This window comes from Notothenia rossii (genome assembly GCF_949606895.1).
Source record: "Notothenia rossii genome assembly, chromosome: 9".
NCBI classification, from domain to species: Eukaryota; Metazoa; Chordata; class Actinopteri; order Perciformes; family Nototheniidae; genus Notothenia; species Notothenia rossii.
In genome coordinates, this window is record NC_136907.1 from 28,642,466 (window position 1) to 28,661,780 (window position 19,315).

The 19,315-nt window shown below is 43.1% G+C and overlaps 1 protein-coding gene across 6 annotated transcripts in view; it reads right to left on the reverse strand.

The window, feature by feature from the left end:
* Positions 1-3,547: 3,547 nt before the first annotated feature.
* Positions 3,548-19,315, reverse strand: part of usp25 (ubiquitin specific peptidase 25) — a 46,944-nt gene continuing 31,176 nt past the window's right edge. For 2 of the 6 annotated variants that reach the window (XM_079648821.1, XM_079648822.1), the window contains exons 19-26: positions 18,882-19,055; positions 17,057-17,152; positions 15,662-15,840; positions 9,909-9,987; positions 9,671-9,750; positions 8,817-8,940; positions 6,323-6,515; positions 3,548-4,360 (exon numbers count right to left, since the gene is read on the reverse strand). In XM_079648821.1, coding sequence (XP_079504947.1) covers positions 4,188-4,360; positions 6,323-6,515; positions 8,817-8,940; positions 9,671-9,750; positions 9,909-9,987; positions 15,662-15,840; positions 17,057-17,152; positions 18,882-19,055 — 1,098 coding nt within the window. In that variant the 3' untranslated portion in view covers positions 3,548-4,187. The remainder of the gene's footprint in view (positions 4,361-6,322; positions 6,516-8,816; positions 8,941-9,670; positions 9,751-9,908; positions 9,988-15,661; positions 15,841-17,056; positions 17,153-18,881; positions 19,056-19,315) is intronic. The other 4 variants (XM_079648825.1, XM_079648826.1, XM_079648823.1 and 1 more) reach the window with 3 other exon arrangements.

The window sequence follows — 19,315 nt, forward strand, 5'->3', positions numbered from 1 at the left end:
GATACAAAATGAGAGCTCTGACCAGCTTGTGATGTCACCAAAGCTGTGCCATGCACTGGAAAAAATGCTGCATAGAATTCTTCCATAGTGATGTTGAGATCTTCATAGTATGTTGAATACTTAAAACGAAAGTTAATTATAATCAAGTATAATCAATTATATTCTTATCTAACTCACAATGAAAATGCTTCATATTTTATGATTTTCTATATTTACAGTATAAACAAAACGGTTTGTTAAATTGGGTGTGTAAGGCCTTTAATGGTTTATGGGTTTCACTGATAAGGGAGAGACAGTTTTTTCCTCTTCCCTCACAGCAGTACACAGGGAGGGGGGCTCGTGACTTAAGGAGAAAAAGACAGAGACCCCAAAAAGGTGGTTATGTCATAGCCGAGAATAATATTTTGCAAGTCCTGCAGAGTAGGAGTCATGTCCTTTTTACACAAACATGGGAAGGTGGGTCATATGACATAGCCATATAATATGCCTGGTCATGTCCAGTCCTGTTCATCAGAGGCCATGCCCAGTTTCCACAAATATGGGTATGGAGGAGGTGTCTTTAGGTTTTTATATCCTGTTGTTGAGCATAAAGACACTGGCGGAGAGGGAGCAAGCTCAGAGAGAGAGGGGGGGGGGGTTCCCCTGGTATACTCTCTCCCAGTAAAAGCTCTGTCCCTCAGAGCTGGGTTAATAAAGTGGGGCAAAAAAGTATTTAGTCAGCCACCAATTGTGCAAGTTCTCCCACTTAAAAAGATGAGAGAGGCCTGTCATTTTCATCCTAGGTATACCTCAACTATGAGACAAAATGAGAAAAAGAAAAAATCCAGAAAATCACATTGTCTGATTTTTAAAGAATTTATTTGCAAATTATGGTGGAAAATAAGTATTTCGTCAATAACAAAAGTACATCTCAATACTTTGTTATATACCCTTTGTTGGCAATGACAGAGGTCAAACGTTTTCTGTAAGTCTTCACAAGGTTTTCACACACTGTTGCTGGTATTTTTGGCCCATTCCTCCATGCAGATCTCCTCTATAGCAGTGATGTTTTGGGGCTGTCGCTGGGCAACACAGACTTTCAACTCCCTCCAAAGATTTTCTATGGGGTTGAGATCTGGAGACTGGCTAGGCCACTCCAGGACCTTGAAATGCTTCTTACGAAGCCACTCCTTCGTTGCCCGGGCGGTGTGTTTGGGATCATTGTCATGCTGAAAGACCCAGCCACGTTTCATCTTCAATGCCCTTGCTGATGGAAGGAGGTTGTCACTCAAAATCTCACGATACATGGCCCCATTCATTCTTTCCTTTACACGGATCAGTCGTCCTGGTCCCTTTGCAGAAAAACAGCCCCAAAGCATGATGTTTCCACCCTCATGTTTCACAGTAGGTATGGTGTTCTTTGGATGCAACTCAGCATTCTTTCTCCTCCAAACACGTCTAGTTGAGTTTTTATCAAAAAGTTATATTTTGGTTTCATCTGACCATATAACATTCTCCCAATCCTCTTCTGGATCATCTAAATGCTCTCTAGCAAACTTCAGACGGGCCTGGACATGTACTGGCTTAAGCAGGGGGACACGTCTGGCACTGCAGGATTTGAGTCCCTGGCGGCGTAGTATGTTACTGATGGTAGCCTTTGTTACTTTGGTCCCAGCTCTCTGCAGGTCGTTGACTAGGTTCCCCCGTGTGGTTCTGGGATTTTTGCTCACCGTTCTTGTGATCATTTTGACCCCACGGGGTGAGAACTTGCGTGGAGCCCCAGATCGAGGGAGATTATCAGTGGTCTTGTATGTCTTCCATTTTCTAATAATTGTTCACACAGTTGATTTCTTCACACCAAGCTGCTTACTTATTGCAGATTCAGTCTTCCCAGACTGGTGCAGGTCTACAATTGTGTTTCTGGTGTCCTTTGACAGCTCTTTGGTCTTGGCCATAGTGGAGTTTGGAGTGTGACTGTTTGAGGTTGTGGACAGGTTTCTTTTATACTGATAACGAGTTCAAACAGGTGCCATTAATACAGTTAACAGGTGGAGGACAGAGGAGGCTCTTAAAGAAGAAGTGACAGGTCTGTGAGAGCCAGAAATCTTGTTTGTTTGTAGTTGACCAAATACTTATTTTCCACCATCATTTTCAAATAAACTCTTTAAAAATCAGACAATGTGATTTTCTGGATTTTTTTTTCTCATTTTGTTTCTCATAGTCGAGGTGTACCTAGGATGAAAATTACAGGCCTCTCTCATCTTTTTAAGTGGGAGAACTTGCACAATTGGTGGCTGACTAAATACTTTTTTGCCTCACTGTAGCTCTCGGTAAGGTTCTCTCAGACTTGGTAAATATCTTTCAAATTTCTTGGTTGAATGCTGAGTGAATTTCTTTGTGAAATGAGTGGAATGAATTGAGATGTGTTTGTGAATATTAGGCCTCCCAGCTGTGAGGAATCTTCCTCCGAATTCATGCGGAAAGGTATGGGGTTTTGAATGTTAGTACCTGCCATCTTTGTCGGAAAAAAGGTATGGAATTTATGTGAATTGATTTGGTAAAAATGAAAGTTTGAATGTGCTTTTTATTATCACTGGTCTTTTATGAGGAAATGCCTCTAAATTCTATTGGGAGATTTAAAAATCACAACTGAATTGGGCAGTAGAAATTACAATTTTTGTAAAAAATGTAAAACTGTGAATTAAAGTTTCATATTAGAACATGATCACAGCATGATAGGTTTAGTATGATTATAATGTTGTAAAGAGAGAAGGTAAAAACCCTGTATTCGTTTGGAACTATGTTTCTTCAAATAAACTGATCCCACCTTTTGGATTTGGACAACTTAAAAGACATCTGCGCTCTCCTCTCCTGCTTCAAAGGTAAGATTGCACCCTGCCACACTCACACTTAGGTAGGGCCACACCTCATTTACCTTCGGGATCGCTTAAACAGATTTAAGAGAGTTGTCTGAATTGAAACAGCAGTTAATTGAACCTGGTTCTTCGGGGAGTTAATAGAGGTGAGATCTGAGCCAAGCAGTAAACTTACATAGACTCGATAACTTTGTTTAGGTCAATTAGTAGGTCTGAGTAATTTCCCGGAATAAATTATAAGCTCCTCCCGACTCTTACAGTGATTTGTTGTCAAAGTTCCTATTTAAATCTTTGAGTTAAATATACAGCAATTTAAACATAAAGAGGGCTCCTCAAAAGGGGCTTCCTTTTGTTATCCCTTGGGTTACTTGTTCCAATAAATGAGTTCAGAATTGCACAATTTAAAAAACAAACAAACTTCAAAGCAGCTAAAATAAGTATTCCTATTACTTTGGTCACATGTTGCATGCTTTGAGTTTGTATCTCCACATTAATGACAGTCGGCTTCTAATTAGCTGCAAATAGCAGCTGATAAACCTGAATTTAGCAATAACTGCCAGCAACTCCATCACCTTAGTGTCACCAATGAAAAGTGATGATTCATTTCTAAAAATGATGTGCATTGTCAATAATAATAATAATGCAAATAATGAGTGTAAGTTATTGTTGTGCAAACAAAAGGCAAATCAACATCAGGCAAAAACATTAGTTTATTCGGCCTAAAAGGGCCATAAATAAAACTTTATTCTCTCGATTTACAAGCCACAGGATGTCCATGGCTGTCTACCACAGCACTGAAAACATCTCATTCTGGCTCAGTCCACAAACACGAGACCCCTGGGAGGTCCCCTGAGCCGCTGATAAATCTGAAGGCTCTCTTCCTTACTTCCTTAGAAAAGTAAAACAAAACGTGTTAATATTGTACCAAACTGGAGGCAGAGCAGCGGGGAGAGGAGGGGGCTTTAGAAAGGGCTGTGTGTGCGGTGGGGAAAGCTGGAATCAAACTGCAACAACAACAATAATAACTATGAAAAACCCTTGTTTATGTTTGTTTTTCTCAAAGCTGAAGCACAATTTGCTTGGCTATCAACCACTGCACTGCCACTGTTCCTCCATCTCCTTTCTTCAACATTCCAGCCTCCTTCCTGTGTTTTGCTTCAAATAAAGAGGAAATCATATTTATAATGATAAAACCTATAGCAGCCAAAGAGTAACAGAGGAATAAGAGCAAGAAGCAAGAGACCCCTGGCTTTAGAAGGAAGGCATGGGTTAAGAGAGGTCCATGGATGTGTGCCTGTGACGAGGGAGGTGTCCGGCCAGGCCCCCCCGCGCTCATCTCCCCTCAGTGGGCACTCGGCCCATGGCGGCCATGACGAGGCTGAAGCGCTCACTCAGCTCCAGGGTGGAGAAGGTGGGCAGCTTGGGGGGGTCGTGGAAGCTTTTGATCTCCGTGGAGCAGTCCAGTAACTTGGGGAGGAAGTCGGTCAAGCGTTCCTGGAGGTTGGCTACCAGCAGGAAGAGGAAACACACAGGGAGGAAGTCAATGATAACAGTCTGACATAACAATGTGCTGATCACTAAACACAATGATACCACAAGTAGTATGAAAACATGCTCCAGCAGAGGAACAGATTGTAAAAATAGCAAAAGGGTCTGGATGATAAAACCTTTCCTGAACTAAGGCCAGGAGCACTCTGAGGGCTGATACTGCAGCAGACTGACAAAACGCTGAGTCCTCGACAATCCCGTTTCTCCACCGAGAAATGATTTAACTAATAAACACACTCAAATGTTTCTTTTACATGTATTTAAGTACATTGATTACAAATGTGAGGTACTTCTACTTTCCTTGTGTATTTCCATTTTAGGTTGCTTTGTAATATTGTAATGTTTACTGCACTACAGTTTTTTTAAGATGACTTTATTTACTAGTTACTTTACAGATTATTATAGGTTCATCTACATTGCAGCGGGAAAATAAAATATGAGCTCCACTTTTAACAGCTCTAAGTAATGAACAAATTAATGCGTCCCAGCTTATTATCAATAAATATTAAAAATATTATTCTAAAATGTACTTTTTATGCTCATACTTCTGTACTACAGTTGCAAGAAAAAGTATGTGAACCCTTTGGAACTACCTGGATTTCTGCATAAATTGGTCATAAAATGTGTCCTGATCTTCATCTAAGTCACAACAATAGACAAACACAGTCTGCTTAAGCTAAAACCACACAAACAATTACATGTTTTTATTGAACACACCATGTAAACATTCACAGTGCAGGGTGGAAAAAGTATGTGAACTCTTGGATTTAATAACTGGTTGACCCTCCTTTGGCAGCAATAACCTCAACCAAACGTTTCCTATAGTTGCATATCAGACCTGCACAACGGTCAGGAGGAATTTTGGACCATTCCTCTTTACAAAACTCTTTCAGTTCAGCAATATTCTTGGGATATCTGGTGTGAATCGCTCTCTTGAGGTCATGCCACAGCATCTCAATTGGGTTGAGGTCAGGACTCTGACTGGGCCACTCCAGAAGGAGTATTTTCTTCTGTTGAAGCCATTCTGTTGTTGATTTACTTCTGTGCTTTGGGTCGTTGTCCTGTTGCGTCACCCATCTTCTGTTGAGCTTCAATTGGTGGACAGATGGCCTTAAGTTCTCCAGCAAAATGTCTTGATAAACTTGAGAATTCATTTTTCCGTTGATGATGGCAATCTGTCCAGGCCCTGAGGCAGCAAAGCAGCCCCAAACCATGATGCTCCCTCCAGCATACTTCACAGTTGGGATGAGGTTTTGATGTTGGTGTGCTGTGCCTTTTTTTTCTCCACACATAGCGTTGTGTGTTCCTTCCAAACAACTCAACTTTGGTTTCATCTGTCCACAGAATATTTTGCCAGTAGTGCTTTGGAACATCCAGGTGCTCTTTTGCAAACTTCAAACGTGCAGCAATGTTTTTTCAGAACAGCAGTGGCTTCCTCCATTTTATGACCAACTTATGCAGAAATCCAGGTAATTCCAAAGGGTTCACATACTTTTTCTTGCAACTGTATGTACTTTAACTTGTTACATTTTTTTGAATGCAAGACCTTTACTTGTAACAGAGTGTCTTTATGCTTTAGTAGTGCCATTTTTACTTAAATTAAGTTAAAGACCTGACTACTTGTTTCATTACTGCCAGCATGTCTTGTGATCTCTTAAAGGTTAGAGTTTTGGGGCTCCGACTCTCTCTGACGGAGCATTTACTCATGGCTAGGAAGCTCTAGAATCACCTCATTGTTAAACTCGTCTCCGTGTGTTCTTCTAGATAAAACATTGAGATTTCCACAATTGAAAAGCCTTTCCTCATAAATGAACTGAGCAGTGGCCTGATTATGATGGCCTTTGGCCGGTGGAATGTACTAGTGACCCAATCCTTCCTCCTTCCTCTCTCCTCCTCCTCCTCCTCCTCCAGGCACTCACACTCCATCTCCTGGCCCAGGTAGGAGCACCAGCGGTTCCTCATGTCCTCCACGGCCAGCAGGTCCCTCTCCGTGTCGTGGATGAGCAGCAGAGGGATGCAGGGCACCACCAGCTCGTTCATGATGCCCAGACCCGTGTTCACCTCCGCCTCTTCTCCAGACTCAAACATGGCCGCCGCCTGCTCGTTCAGTTTCTGCACAAGAAATATACAGAAAATGATACAATTGTCGAGTACATTCAAAGGCTTTATTGTTCATAATCAGAGCTACAGTGTAGTTATGTCTCACTTGGATCATGCTCCATATTTTGGATCTGCAGTTCTTCCCATAGCGGTTTGAAGAGCTCAGATCTAGACCCTAACATGAAGTATCTTTGAAGTCTTTAGGCCCTGTGTTCGCAAAGTGCCTTTTTCTGAGCCCCAGCCTCTTTTTTTATCGTTTTCGATGAGGGGTGAGCACATGTGGCCTCCTCGAAACAAAGCGCAGCACCACTTTTCTCTGAGCACTTAATCTGTGCAGTCGATCCGAGCGATTTGAGTTGAAAATATTTCCACTTTTCAGAAAAGTGCAGGTGACAACACTGAAGAAGTTGGAGGAGAAGCTTGTGTTGGCCGTGTTCTTAATGTAAACATAACAAAACAAAGACGGAGATGTTTGTGAAGATCAGCTGAGTTGACCCTGGATGCTGCTGCTGCTGGTGAGTGTGTGACATTTACTGGCGTACACAGACTGTGCTCTTCACTCCGAATAAATATAATGTCTATCAAATCGATAGTTAAAAGCAAGGGGGCAATAGTCTTGCTTTAAAAGCTGTAATATTTATGTCAATATAGTGTTCTGATAGAAACAATAAAAAAAGAGACCTTTGGAGGAGGCTCTGTCCAGCACCCTGCCAGCAAAAGACAATATATGGCTTAACTGACTTCATATTTTTCCAATATATATGTATTAATTATTTATTTTTTTATCTAATGTGACGTACTATTTTTATTACAAACAACTTTCTTATGTTTTCACTTTGACTATTTTCATTACATGCATTTCCCAATTGTTACTTTCTCGTGAAGTTTGCAATTTGTTCCACTGATGAATACTAGAGAGCTCATGTTCTCCCACAGACATTACTTAGTGGGTACTGAGTTGACTTTTTTCCTGTTCTGGGCCAGAACCTACTTGCCGTCACAGACAAACCCCCTGACCTCCTCTCAGACTAACCATGTGTTTCTGGAGTTCTGAATCGGGGGACTGCGAGGCTGGATTTGAGAATAATCCAAGAACATTAACTGTGTCAATGTTAGCCATGTTTTCAGTTAAAACAAGAGCTGGAGGTAAACAGCTGAGAGAACCGCGCCACAGATCTGGCCTGAGATCTGAGATGAGCTGAGGTTAGCCGAGGACGTGCTTGTGTCTCATACTAATGTGTTTACACTCAATGCCCCCCCTCTCCCACTCCAATGATTACATTACGAGCACAATGCTGGTGTAAGGTTAGCGAGTGCAGTAGGGAGAATGCTGCTAAAGTGTGTGGCTGATCAGACCAAAATATCCACAGCCCCAACCAATAACGCCACAGCCTGGAGCTGAGGGGTGAAATGAAAAGAGGCTCCCATCACAACACTGAAAGGATTTTCATCTGCCAGTATCAGATGAAAAAGTGGCCTGCAAGCAAGCCAAAGCAATATCTCAGGAAAGCAATTTGATTATAGTCCAGCAGCTCAGTATTGAAGTGAAAAGTCTGCCTGTGTTTTGCTGAGTCACTTTAACTGAGGAAGTTTGAAAGAGAGGAAGAGGAGATCACAGCGAAGACACAACAGAGGTAATGCCCACTTTGCGATCAGTGTTACAAGGCCAAAATGATAAATATCCACTTGTTTCAATGTAGCATAGTGATGGAGGTATGACTTGTTTTTTATGGGCTGCTCCGGAAGTAAGCATCGCCTCGACAAAAAAGCTTTGGGATTTTAACATTGGATTTTGGAATATTGCAGAAAACAAGATATGTGGCAAACACATGTTTATGATACTTACACATTTTGCTCAGCAGGATCATCTCCACATATTAACACCACTTAAGAATGTTTTAAGTGTAAATGGAATCTCCAGACGTAAAAAGCTAACTGCTAACAGCAGTCACATGACTTCACGTCACCACCGCTAAGCTAAAGGCGGGTAATGTTCCGTGTGATGACGTCTAGTAGTCTCATTTAGTTACGTGTTAGCAACCGCTGTTTTAAGAAACGTAAAAGCTTCATACATTCACCAGTGGGGTATTTATTGACATATATTATGTCGTAGAACAAAACGTTAAAATCACATAAGCTTGTTATAACCACAGTCCTTATTTCAGGCATTTAACTAGAAACACATAAAAAAACTAATGACTAAGAGATGAGGGAACCAAAATGCTAACTCAATTCCAGGTTTTTACGACTCATTCCAGCGCCACTCTGTTGAGAAGTTGTATGAAGTCAATTGTGACTGGTTCATTGCCTCACCAGCAAACAATGGCGACGGTAGTGACCCAGGAGCTCCTCGTCGTGCCCTCTGTAAAGCCCTTTAGACAGAAGCTCCTTGTTGTACTGGTACGCGTAAATCAGATACATCAGAGCATCTATGTAACTGAAAAGAAAAAGAGATCATATATTCAGATGAAATACTATCAAAGCTGCAGTGAGAACTTTTGAAGGGAACCAATTTCACAGAAGGAGTTAAGAGCAGTGGACTGTGCCTAAGTACATTCTTGAGGTATTTTTACTTTACTTGAGTGTTTAAATGTATTGCTACTTAATACTTCTACTCTTAATATTGTACTTTTACTCCGCTCTTTAGGTACTTTGCATTAATGATATAAAATATAATAAACACATTAATGAAGACTTAAATAATACCATGGGTATTTCTTCTCACACCATGACCACCCTTCTCTTTTCAAATAAGCCATTCTGCATAACAAGTACTTTTTGAGGTTTAAGTACAGTATATGTTGATGCTAATACTTTTACTTAAGAAATATTTTTACATGAGTTTTTCTACACTCTGGTATTTCTACTTTGACTTAAGCACAGGATCTAAATACTTGTTTTACCTCTGGAATGAACTCGATGAACTCACTGCACAACTATAAAGTGTGCACAGACTGTGAGCTGCTGCCCTCTGCAGGTGACATTTAACATTTATTGGCTGCTACAGATGGGAAATGAACTGAGAAGAGTATCATTAAAAAGGGTTGCACTTTTGATGTGTAACACTGAACTCATTTGACTTAAAGCTCTCTCAAAATAGTTGCAGATTGAGTTCATGGTTTCTAATATTAGATATGAGCAGAAGCACTGGAAAGGTGTCGTCATACTTGGTCTTCTGAAAGAGCTCCAAGCCAGTCATCATGGAGATGGTTGTCTCACGGAAATTCCGGTAGGCCTGATGCCACATCTGTTAAAGACGAACATACGTCACTTAAATTAAAATACAAGGTGAAGCATCCATGCATTAAGTGGATTGTAATGATAAACTACGTCTAACTAAAGGTAATATACAATACTGCATTATTAAAGGTAGTGTAAGATGACTCAGAAGACAATGCAGCTCACCTCATATTCATCCATGTTGACCTCCTCAGGCTTAATGAGGTCCAGTTTTGCACGTGCCACATTCATTATGCTCTTACATCTGTGGGGGGGGGTGAGATTATGTGTCATTGTGAGGTACTCCATGATGAAACAGTCCTCCCTGCCCGAGGCCTAATGAATCACTTTACTGCTGAGAGGAGAAGTGAAACACTCCTCCCGAGGCTCCTATTGAGGCCACATGCACACATAAATCTAATTATCTGGCTCAAAATAGCGGAGGAGGGAGAAATCAATGTTCTACTCATGAATATGGATCGAGGCCAACAAGCGTAGTTTAAAAGTTTTAAGAGATAGTATTGCAAAACATAATGACATGAAGATCACAATGTTAATCGGGAGGGAATCCTAATATTTCTCATTGTTGGGCATGTCTCCTACGATTTGTCTTTGATTATAAGAAGAGGGCATATGAGCCGAGAGGACTTGCTCAGTTTGTGCTGACAGTAAATGTGTCAGAGGGAAGCTCTCTGCTGCCCTCTGCAGGCCATTCTGAGAGGGAAGCTCTCTGCAGGCCATTCTGAGAGGTTCATTTGATTTTAATCCTCATGATTTATCAAGGGGCTTAAAAAAGACAATAATAATAATAATAAAAATAACAATACATGTTATTTATATAGCACTTTTCCAGAGGCCTGTACTACGAAGCAAGATTTTCGCTTAGCCGGCTAACTTCAGGGAAAACTCGGGGTTTCCGGTCCTACGACGCTGGTTCTCTTTTTAGCGGGCTAGATCAAGTCATATTACAGGAGAAAGGAAATACAGAAAAGCTGTCGTTGCAGGAAAGACGGCCGGCAAAAATCACCGAGTGTGTGAACGTGAACATCAATAGAAATATCCCCTCCCATCTTCAGAGCAATCTGACTATTATAACATTAGCGTTAAGAAAGCTTACTTAAATATCTGCCACAACCTAAGTAACCGGATCAGAGTAACATTAAGTACAGTCCACGGCATATCACATCAGAATGTATCATATATTTCCTTATCTGAGTCAGCTGAGCCGTATCTGGCCGTGCAACACTCACAGTGTAACATACTGTATGCAGAAGTATTATTTTAAGCAACACATTAAGTTGACGAAACACTCGAGTCAAATGTAATTAAAGTCAGATCGTGTCTTGGACGGGGCAGTGATATCATAAACCTGTTAATGTACGCATTCAAACACTTTTTCTTTTACCAGCTGTATTCACCTTGCAGGTGCAGCTATGTGGCTTTTATCCTGGATAAAGTGTTTAAGTCATGGATGTTTAAACTTCTTCATATGTCTAATATTATAGTTGACTTTTCATTCAGGAAGTATGACGCGCTGCGCTGTCAGTACGCTTCTCCATGTTTGTGATTGGTCGAATGCTCCAAATACCACCCCTTTCATGTGAACGCGCACCTAACTAGATAGGACACGGCTGGCTTGAGCGATCCACTTGATAACCCGCGCCGTAGGACCGCTTAGCGAGAGCGCGTATGTTTTGGATTAGGCCAACTGCCTAACTCAAACATATAGGTTAGGTTGACCCAGCTTCGTAGTACAGGCCTCTGGTTTCCTGTGTTCCATATTTGTTTGAACAGCCAGGTTTCATTGCGTGTATCAGAAACTGAATATTTTCTTTATTTATCCTAGGGAAAATTGTGTTTTGTGAAAGTTGCTCTATTTTGGAATGAATTCAATAAAAACAGATTTGAAAAATAGAATAAAAATATTCAGAACAAAAGTCAAGGTAAGAAAAAAGAAAGTACAAATGTGTAAAAAAAAACAAGTAAAATATCGAACACAAGATTAAGAAATATAATAAAATATTTATATAAACATAGGTAGTTAAAGTAAGAATGTGCATCTCAAATTTAATTAAATAAAGATATTTTTATAACCATAGGAAGTTAAACTAAGAACTTGCAGTAAAAAGATAAAATGTGTATATTTACATAATAAATTATTTTAATATTATTTAAAGGTGGGGTAGATCATTTTGGAGAAACCAGCTCGAGTCCGCTAGAATTTGAAAATACACAGCCGTAAAAAAATCTGCCACTTCCTTACAGAGCCCCTCCTCCAACACACACGAACGCGCACATGACCAATGAGGGCAAGAGATAAGTTTGTGCACAGATGGAAGGCTGACAGGCAGTTAGGCCATCCAGTTATTTTAGCCGGGCCGGCTCAGATGATTGGTCGTGCTTTTTACAGTGCTACGGCTTCGACAGATGACATTTTTTTAATGGATTTTTTGTCAAAGCACTTCAGATATTCATTGCTATCGGGATGTTAAGAGCATTCCATGGAATATAACAAAAAGTGTATCTCGAGCCGGTTTCTCAAACCTACCTACCCCACCTTTAATATCCATCCATCCATCTTCTCCCGCGTATCCGTTGTCGGGTCGCGGAGGTAGCAGTTCCAGCAGAGAGCCCCAAACTTTCTTTTCCCTGGCCACATCAACCAGCTCTGACTGGGGGATCCCAAGGCGCTCTCAGGCCAGCGAAGAGATATAATCCCTCCACCTGGTTCTAGGTCTACCCCTTGGTCTCTTCCTAGCTGGACGTGCCAGGAACACCTCCCTAGGGAGGCGCCCAGGTGGCATCCTAACTAGGTGCCCGAACCACCTCAACTGGCTCCTTTCGACGCGAAGGAGGAGCGGTTCAACTCTGAGTCCCTCCCGGATGACCGAACTTCTCACCTTATCCCTAAGGGAGACACCAGCCACCCTGCGGAGAAAACCCATCTCGGCCGCTTGTACCCGCGATCTCGTTCTTTCGGTCATGACCCATCCTTCATGACCATAGGTGAGGGTAGGAACGAAAATGGCGCGGTACTCCGATTCTCCAACCCATCTCACGCTCCATTGCTCCCTCACTCGAGAACAAGACCCCGAGATACTTGAACTCCTTCAATTGGGGTAAGGACTCATTCCCTACTTGGAGTGGACGGTCCATCGGTTTTTTGCTGAGAACAATGGCCTCAGATTTGGCGGTGCTGATCCTCATCCCAGCCGCTTCACACTCGGTTGCGAACCGATCCAGTGAGTGCTGAAGGTCGCAGACCGATGAAGCCATCAGAACCGCATCATCTGCAAAAAGCAGTGGTGCAATCCTTAGTCCACCGAACTGCAGACCCCCTCTCCCACGACTACGCCTCGAAATCCGATCCATATATATTACAAACAGGATTGGTGACAAAGCGCAGCCTTGGCGGAGGCCAACCCTCACCTGAAATGGGTCCGACTTACTGCCGAGGACCCGGACACAGCTCTCGCTTTGGGAGTACAGAGATTGGATGGCCCTGAGTAGAGACCCCCTCACCCCATACTCCCGCAGCACCTCCCACAGTGACTCCCTGGGAACCCGGTCATACGCCTTCTCCAAGTCTACAAAACACATGTAGACCGGATAAGCGTACTTCCACGCCCCCTCCAGGATCCTTGCGAGAGTAAAAAGCTGATCCGTCGTTCCACGACCAGGACGGAATCCGCATTGTTCCTCCTCAATCTGAGGTTCGACAATCGGCCAGACCCTCCTTTCGAGTACCTTAGAGTAAACTTTCCCGGGGAGGCTGAGTAGTGTGATGCCTCTGTAATTGGAACACACCCTCTGATCCCCCTTTTTAAAAAGGGGAACCACCACCCCGGTCTGCCACTCCTTCGGTACTGTTTCCGACTTCCACGCAACGTTGATGAGACGTGTCAACCATGACAGTCCCTCAACAGCCAGAGCCTTCAGCATTTCTGGGCGGATCTCATCCACCCCCGGGGCTTTGCCACTGTGAAGTTGTTTGACGACCTCAGTGACCTCACCCCGGGAGATTGGTGTCGATCCCCCGTCATACTCCAGCTCTGACTCTAACATAGAGGGTGGAGTTCTCGGGTTCAGGAGTTCCTCAAAGTGCTCCTTCCAACGCCCTAACACTCCATAAGTTGAGGTCAACAACGTCCCATCCTTACTGTACACAGCTTGGATGGTTTTTTTTTTTTTTTAATCTGTACTTATATAGCGCTTTATCCAGTCTTTAAGACCCCTCAAAGCACTTTACATACTACATGTCATTCACCCATTCACACCCATTCATACAGAGCAGTGTACCTTACTCTATAGGACCTAACATTCATACACATTCACACACCGTTGGCCATGCCATCAGGAGCAACTCAGGGTTAAGTATCTTGCCCAAGGATACATCGACATGTTGACTGCATGGGCTGGGATCGAACCCACAACCTTCTGGTTGAAAGACGACCGCACTCCCTCGCAGCCACAGTCGCCCTCAATGGATGGTTCCCTGCTTCCCCCTCCTGAGGTGTCGGACAGTTTTCCAGAACAACTTTGGTGCTGCCCGAAAGTTTTCCATGTCTTCTCCGAACTTCTCCCACACCCGCTGCTTTGCCTCGGCCACGGCTGAGGCTGCTGCCCTTCGGGTCTGTCGGTACCTTACAACTGCCTCGGGAATCCCCCAGGATAACAAATCCCTGAAGGCCTCCTTCTTCAGTCGGACGGCTTCCCTGACCACCGGTGTCCACCAGGAGGTTTGAGGGTTACCGCCCCTTGAGGCACCTAGGACCTTGAGACCACAGCTCCCCGCCGCGGCTTCGGCAATGAGGCTTTGAACACCGACCACTCTGGTTCAATGTCCCCAACCTCCACAGGAATGCCCGAAAAGCTCCGCCGGAGGTGTGAGTTGAAGGCCTCCTGAACTTGGGCCTCCTCCAGACGTTCCCAGTTCACCCGAACTACACGTTTGGGCTTACCAGGTCTATCCAGAGGCTTCCCCCACCACTCGACCCAATTCACCACCAGATGGTGATCAGTTGACAACTCCGCCCCTCTCTTTACCCGAGTGTCCAAAACATACGGCCTCAGGTCCGTTGATACGATAACGAAATCGATCATGGACCTTCTGCCTAGGGTGCTCTGGTACCACGTACACTTATGAGCATCCTTATGTTCGAACATGGTGTTTGTTATGGCCAATCCATGACTAGCAAAGAAGTCCAGTAACAAACCACCTATCCGGTTCAGATCAGGGGGGCCGTTCCTCCCAATCACTCCCCTCCAAGTTTCTCCATCATTGCCCACATGTGCGTTGAAGTCTCCGAGCAAGATTAAAGAGTCCGCTTCATGAGCCCCATACAGGACTCTTTCCAGGGTCTCCAAGAAGGCCGTATACTCTGAACTGCTGTTGGGTGCATAAGCACACACAACATTTAGAGTTTTCCCCCCCCATAACCTGCAGGCGAAGGGAGGCGACCCTCTCGTCCACTGGGGTAAACTCCAACAACGAAGCACCCAACCGGGGACTTGTGAGTATCCCCACACCCGCCCGGCACCTCACACCTTGAGCAACTCCGGAGAAGAATAGAGTCCAACCCCTATCCAGAAGTAAGGTTCCAGAGCCGACGCTGTGCGTAGAGGTGAGCCCAACCAGATCCAACTGGTAACGCTCCACCTCCCGCACAAGCTCCGACTCCTTCTCCCCCAGAGAGGTGACGTTCCACCTTTAATATCGAGTAGTTAAATACAAATGACTTGTATTTTTACATAGGCATTTAAAGTAATAGTGTGCAGTAAAAAAAGAATATAAAAAAGAATACAAAATATTCATATAAAACACAAGATGTTAAAGTAAAACGTTCACATTTTGCTGCATTATGTAACACATGTTTATTAGAATATATCATGTGGAGTGTTATTAACATGGGAATGCTGAGCTGCACAGTGTAGTGTACCTTTCATCGAAGGCCAGGTTCCTGTCAGCAAACTGTGTGAGCAGAGTCCTCTCCAGAATCTTCTTTGGCGCCTGGTTCTGGATGAAATAGACGATGATGTGCTGTATGCGGTAGTCATTCTCACGGGGGGTGTCCTCCTGGGCGAATCTCAGGAGACGAGCATACTCCAGCTTTATGGCCTGCCCGGAAACAAGAGGGGACGAGTCACAGTTCAAAACTAAGACTAAGGTAAAAGCAGTACGGACTTAAGGACATCTACTTACTCAGGTCCTCTTGAGTCGGGTACTTAGAAGTAACTTGCAAAGAGTTTTTAGTTGAATTTGAAATGTATTGTTTATGCCAGATTATAAAACTGTCGGAATAACATGGAGTTGATTTTTTGAAGTTAAAACACAGCTTTCCGGCTAATTTCTCAGCAAAACATTAGTATTTTCAGAGATTGCAATCAAATAGATTCTATAAAATGTACAACCAAGTCATTGTCAACACCATGTGCAATCATTAATAGCATTATTCCCTCTGTGGAAAAGTGATAGGTTCCCTGGGTATTTAGAGCGTGGACATTATTCCAGGGTTCTTCAGCGTGGTTGGTATCCTACTCAACCATCATTCATTTAAACAGACAATGCATTCATGATTCAAATGTTTCCTAGAGCATGGAGTTCTTTATTGATCTTAGTTTTGCTATAAAAATGCACAAGATTGATGAATTTTACTTCAAAAAGGTACAAAACCCTAACCTTATGCATGATGTTTCTAAAGTTAATGAGTAATTGTGTTAAAGAATCATTATCAGAAGCATATTTTTGCATATTGACTTGTTTCGCCCCTAGAGATGTATCTCTTTTCCCGAAATCTACAGCTCCTCTACCATAACCAACAGCAACAAGTGGACATGGAGAACGACATGAACTACATGTTGCTAAATCCACCGCGGAGAATAAACAGAAGGGCAACCAGGCAACCATGGCAACCATGCTCGGGGTTCTTCTTCGCTGCTTTTGGTGCATTTTGTGGCGCCACTTACAGGTCCGGCATATGTACTACAGCGGTCTCACGTGAACGGAAGATCGTGTTCGGTTCGTTTGCGTTTCGTATGCGTGTAAATGGGGTCTTAATGATAAGAAAGTTAAAACGATTTTGGAAAAATAAGAAGTTTTGGATGTGTCTGATTTTAATAATGTTATGTGCTGCAAAGAGAGTTTGTGCAGCTTAACCCTAAAACGACAGCCTCATGGGATTTGAAATAACTATTTCACTGGTAAATACTGTATTTGCAATTTTAACTCCCACTTTTTATCGACCAGAAGAACGTACAAAGGGTAAGACCAAGAAAAAGAGACACATAAAAAGGATGTAGATGGAGTGATTTACTGAAGGAAAGATGGTGTGTACCTTAAAAAAGGCCGCCTCAGGGCCACTCTCTTCAAACACGCTGCTGGATTTGCCAATGGCCATAATGATACCCTGCATCTTTGGGGTCATCATTGCCTGCCCGAGAAGCAGGAAGCATGTCAAACAACACAATGAGTCTTTGTGACGCACGGATTAAAATCAACCACCATGAAGCACACCAGAGTGAGTGCATGCCAGGCATCAGTCAGCAGACCATGCATTGGTTAGAGTGACACATCTGTGAGGGACTGAGCCAGACAGTTCAATGGCACGATGCGCAATCCTCACGAGGATAATGTGTGGAAACCAAGGCAGCCATAAGGCAGCTGTGTGTGACAGAGAGGGAACAGTGCAGGAATACTGAGCAGCAGCTGACCCACCACCATCCACCCCTGAAGGAAGCTTTGCAAACTATAAAACATCTTCTGTGGGGGCATTCCACTTTACCTGCAGGTGAAAGGTAGGTAACCTATAACAGCATGTTCAGATCAAAACACCAGGCTGTGCTCTCGTATTTTTTCAGAGGGAATTGTGTGAAGAAGGAGAGCGAAGCCTTCTGCTAAAGGTCAAACTGCCTTTGTGCCAAGATGCAGACTAGCTCAAGAAGAGAATCTTTTCAAACTACAGAAAAAGCAGGAAGGCCAACAAATACCCTTCTTCCACTGAAATTAATGATATTCTAGTTCCTTGCGAGGGCTCGTTTGGTTTGTGGTTGGTCCAACTTGCAATTCACTTAAGAACCAGTTTGCTTTTCGTCCCACCAGAGCCCTGTTAGAGCCACGTCACACCTGGCGTCACTGTTTACCTCACGATGACGCCAGGGTAAATATCTCTCAAAATAACAACAACAGCGGACTACGCTCATGTTATTATTAAACTTGCAGAGCTAGATTGCATTACAAGCATGACTCGTCCAAGTGTATTCTATTCTTCTGAGTGATGTAGCTAATGCTACTCCACTATGATTTAGCAGCATTATCCATCTGCTGGAGCGATAGACATTGTTTCCAGCGCGTTTCAGCAGCCTATTGTGTCCCAATGTGTGGTAGTAGTAGATGCATATTTCCCCGTAAATGTATATTTTTTTCAGTCTTAATTGACAATGTTTGGCAACATTGCTCCATCATGTGAAAAAACCTACAATAAAGGATTGTATACATTTCTCTCATATTACATGGGTGGCGTTGGCCTAGCCAACAAAGCCAGTCTGACTAATCAATGACTGAATGAATGAATTTAGAGCAAACAAACTAATTAGTACTTGTATTATTTTTGGGGTGTTCTGGAGTAATGCGAGATAAGATAGATAAATCTCCCAAGTCACGGAACATTAACCAATCAGATGTATGACATTTTCATTATTCACCATAAATGCTTTGAATGAGTAGGTACTTGTAGCTTCGACAATGATCACAAACCGTTAGTTGTTTAAATTATGGTCAAAAATGTATATCTCACACATATGCCTGGTTAATGTTCTGGACGTTTCTATAAATAATGTGTGGTTGCGTTCTAGGCACTCAATGTCTGTGCTACTGCAACAACGTTCTACTCTCGCCATGAACTTTAGATGCCCCCCCCCAGCATCCGATGATGCAGTGTCGGCTGAGCAGATTGTTGTTGCCACAGTTGAACCAATGTTGGGGCTGTGTGGAAAAGGGGTGAAAGAAGTCAGTCTTAGTGCGTAGCATTTCCCAGCCTTAAGCCCGACCTGGTTTCAGAAGCAGGAGTGCAAACCCTTTCAGCCGCTCTCACTCCACATATCAAACAGGCACAGAAACCCCAGCACAATAAGGGAGAAAAGGTTTGTCTGGGCGAGCGCTACCTCGTCATCGTACCCCCCCTCCTCTGTCTCAATGACAAAGGTCCCCACATTAGGAATGGCCACCTCTACCGTGCGCTGGCAGGGGGATTCCTCCTCCGTGACCAGGTCAGAAGGGGGGGAGGAGGGGAGGCTCATATGGACATCCAGCTGAGGAGAGGAGGGAGGGGGGGAAGACTGTAGAGAGAATGGGACACATGAAACAGAAGACTGATGGAAAGGAGATGAACATTTAAAAAAATAAAAAAATGTCCTATTTTGATAGCAGATTACACAAATGTATGTACTCACCAATTATAATATTAACTTTCATTAGTTCAGTTAACCAATAATATTTATTTCTAAAATAAAAAAACAGACGTTCATAGTTTTTGGTTAACATTACAAATATATGGTTTAGTCAATTGTAATGTTCATCTATATTTAAGACATTTCTT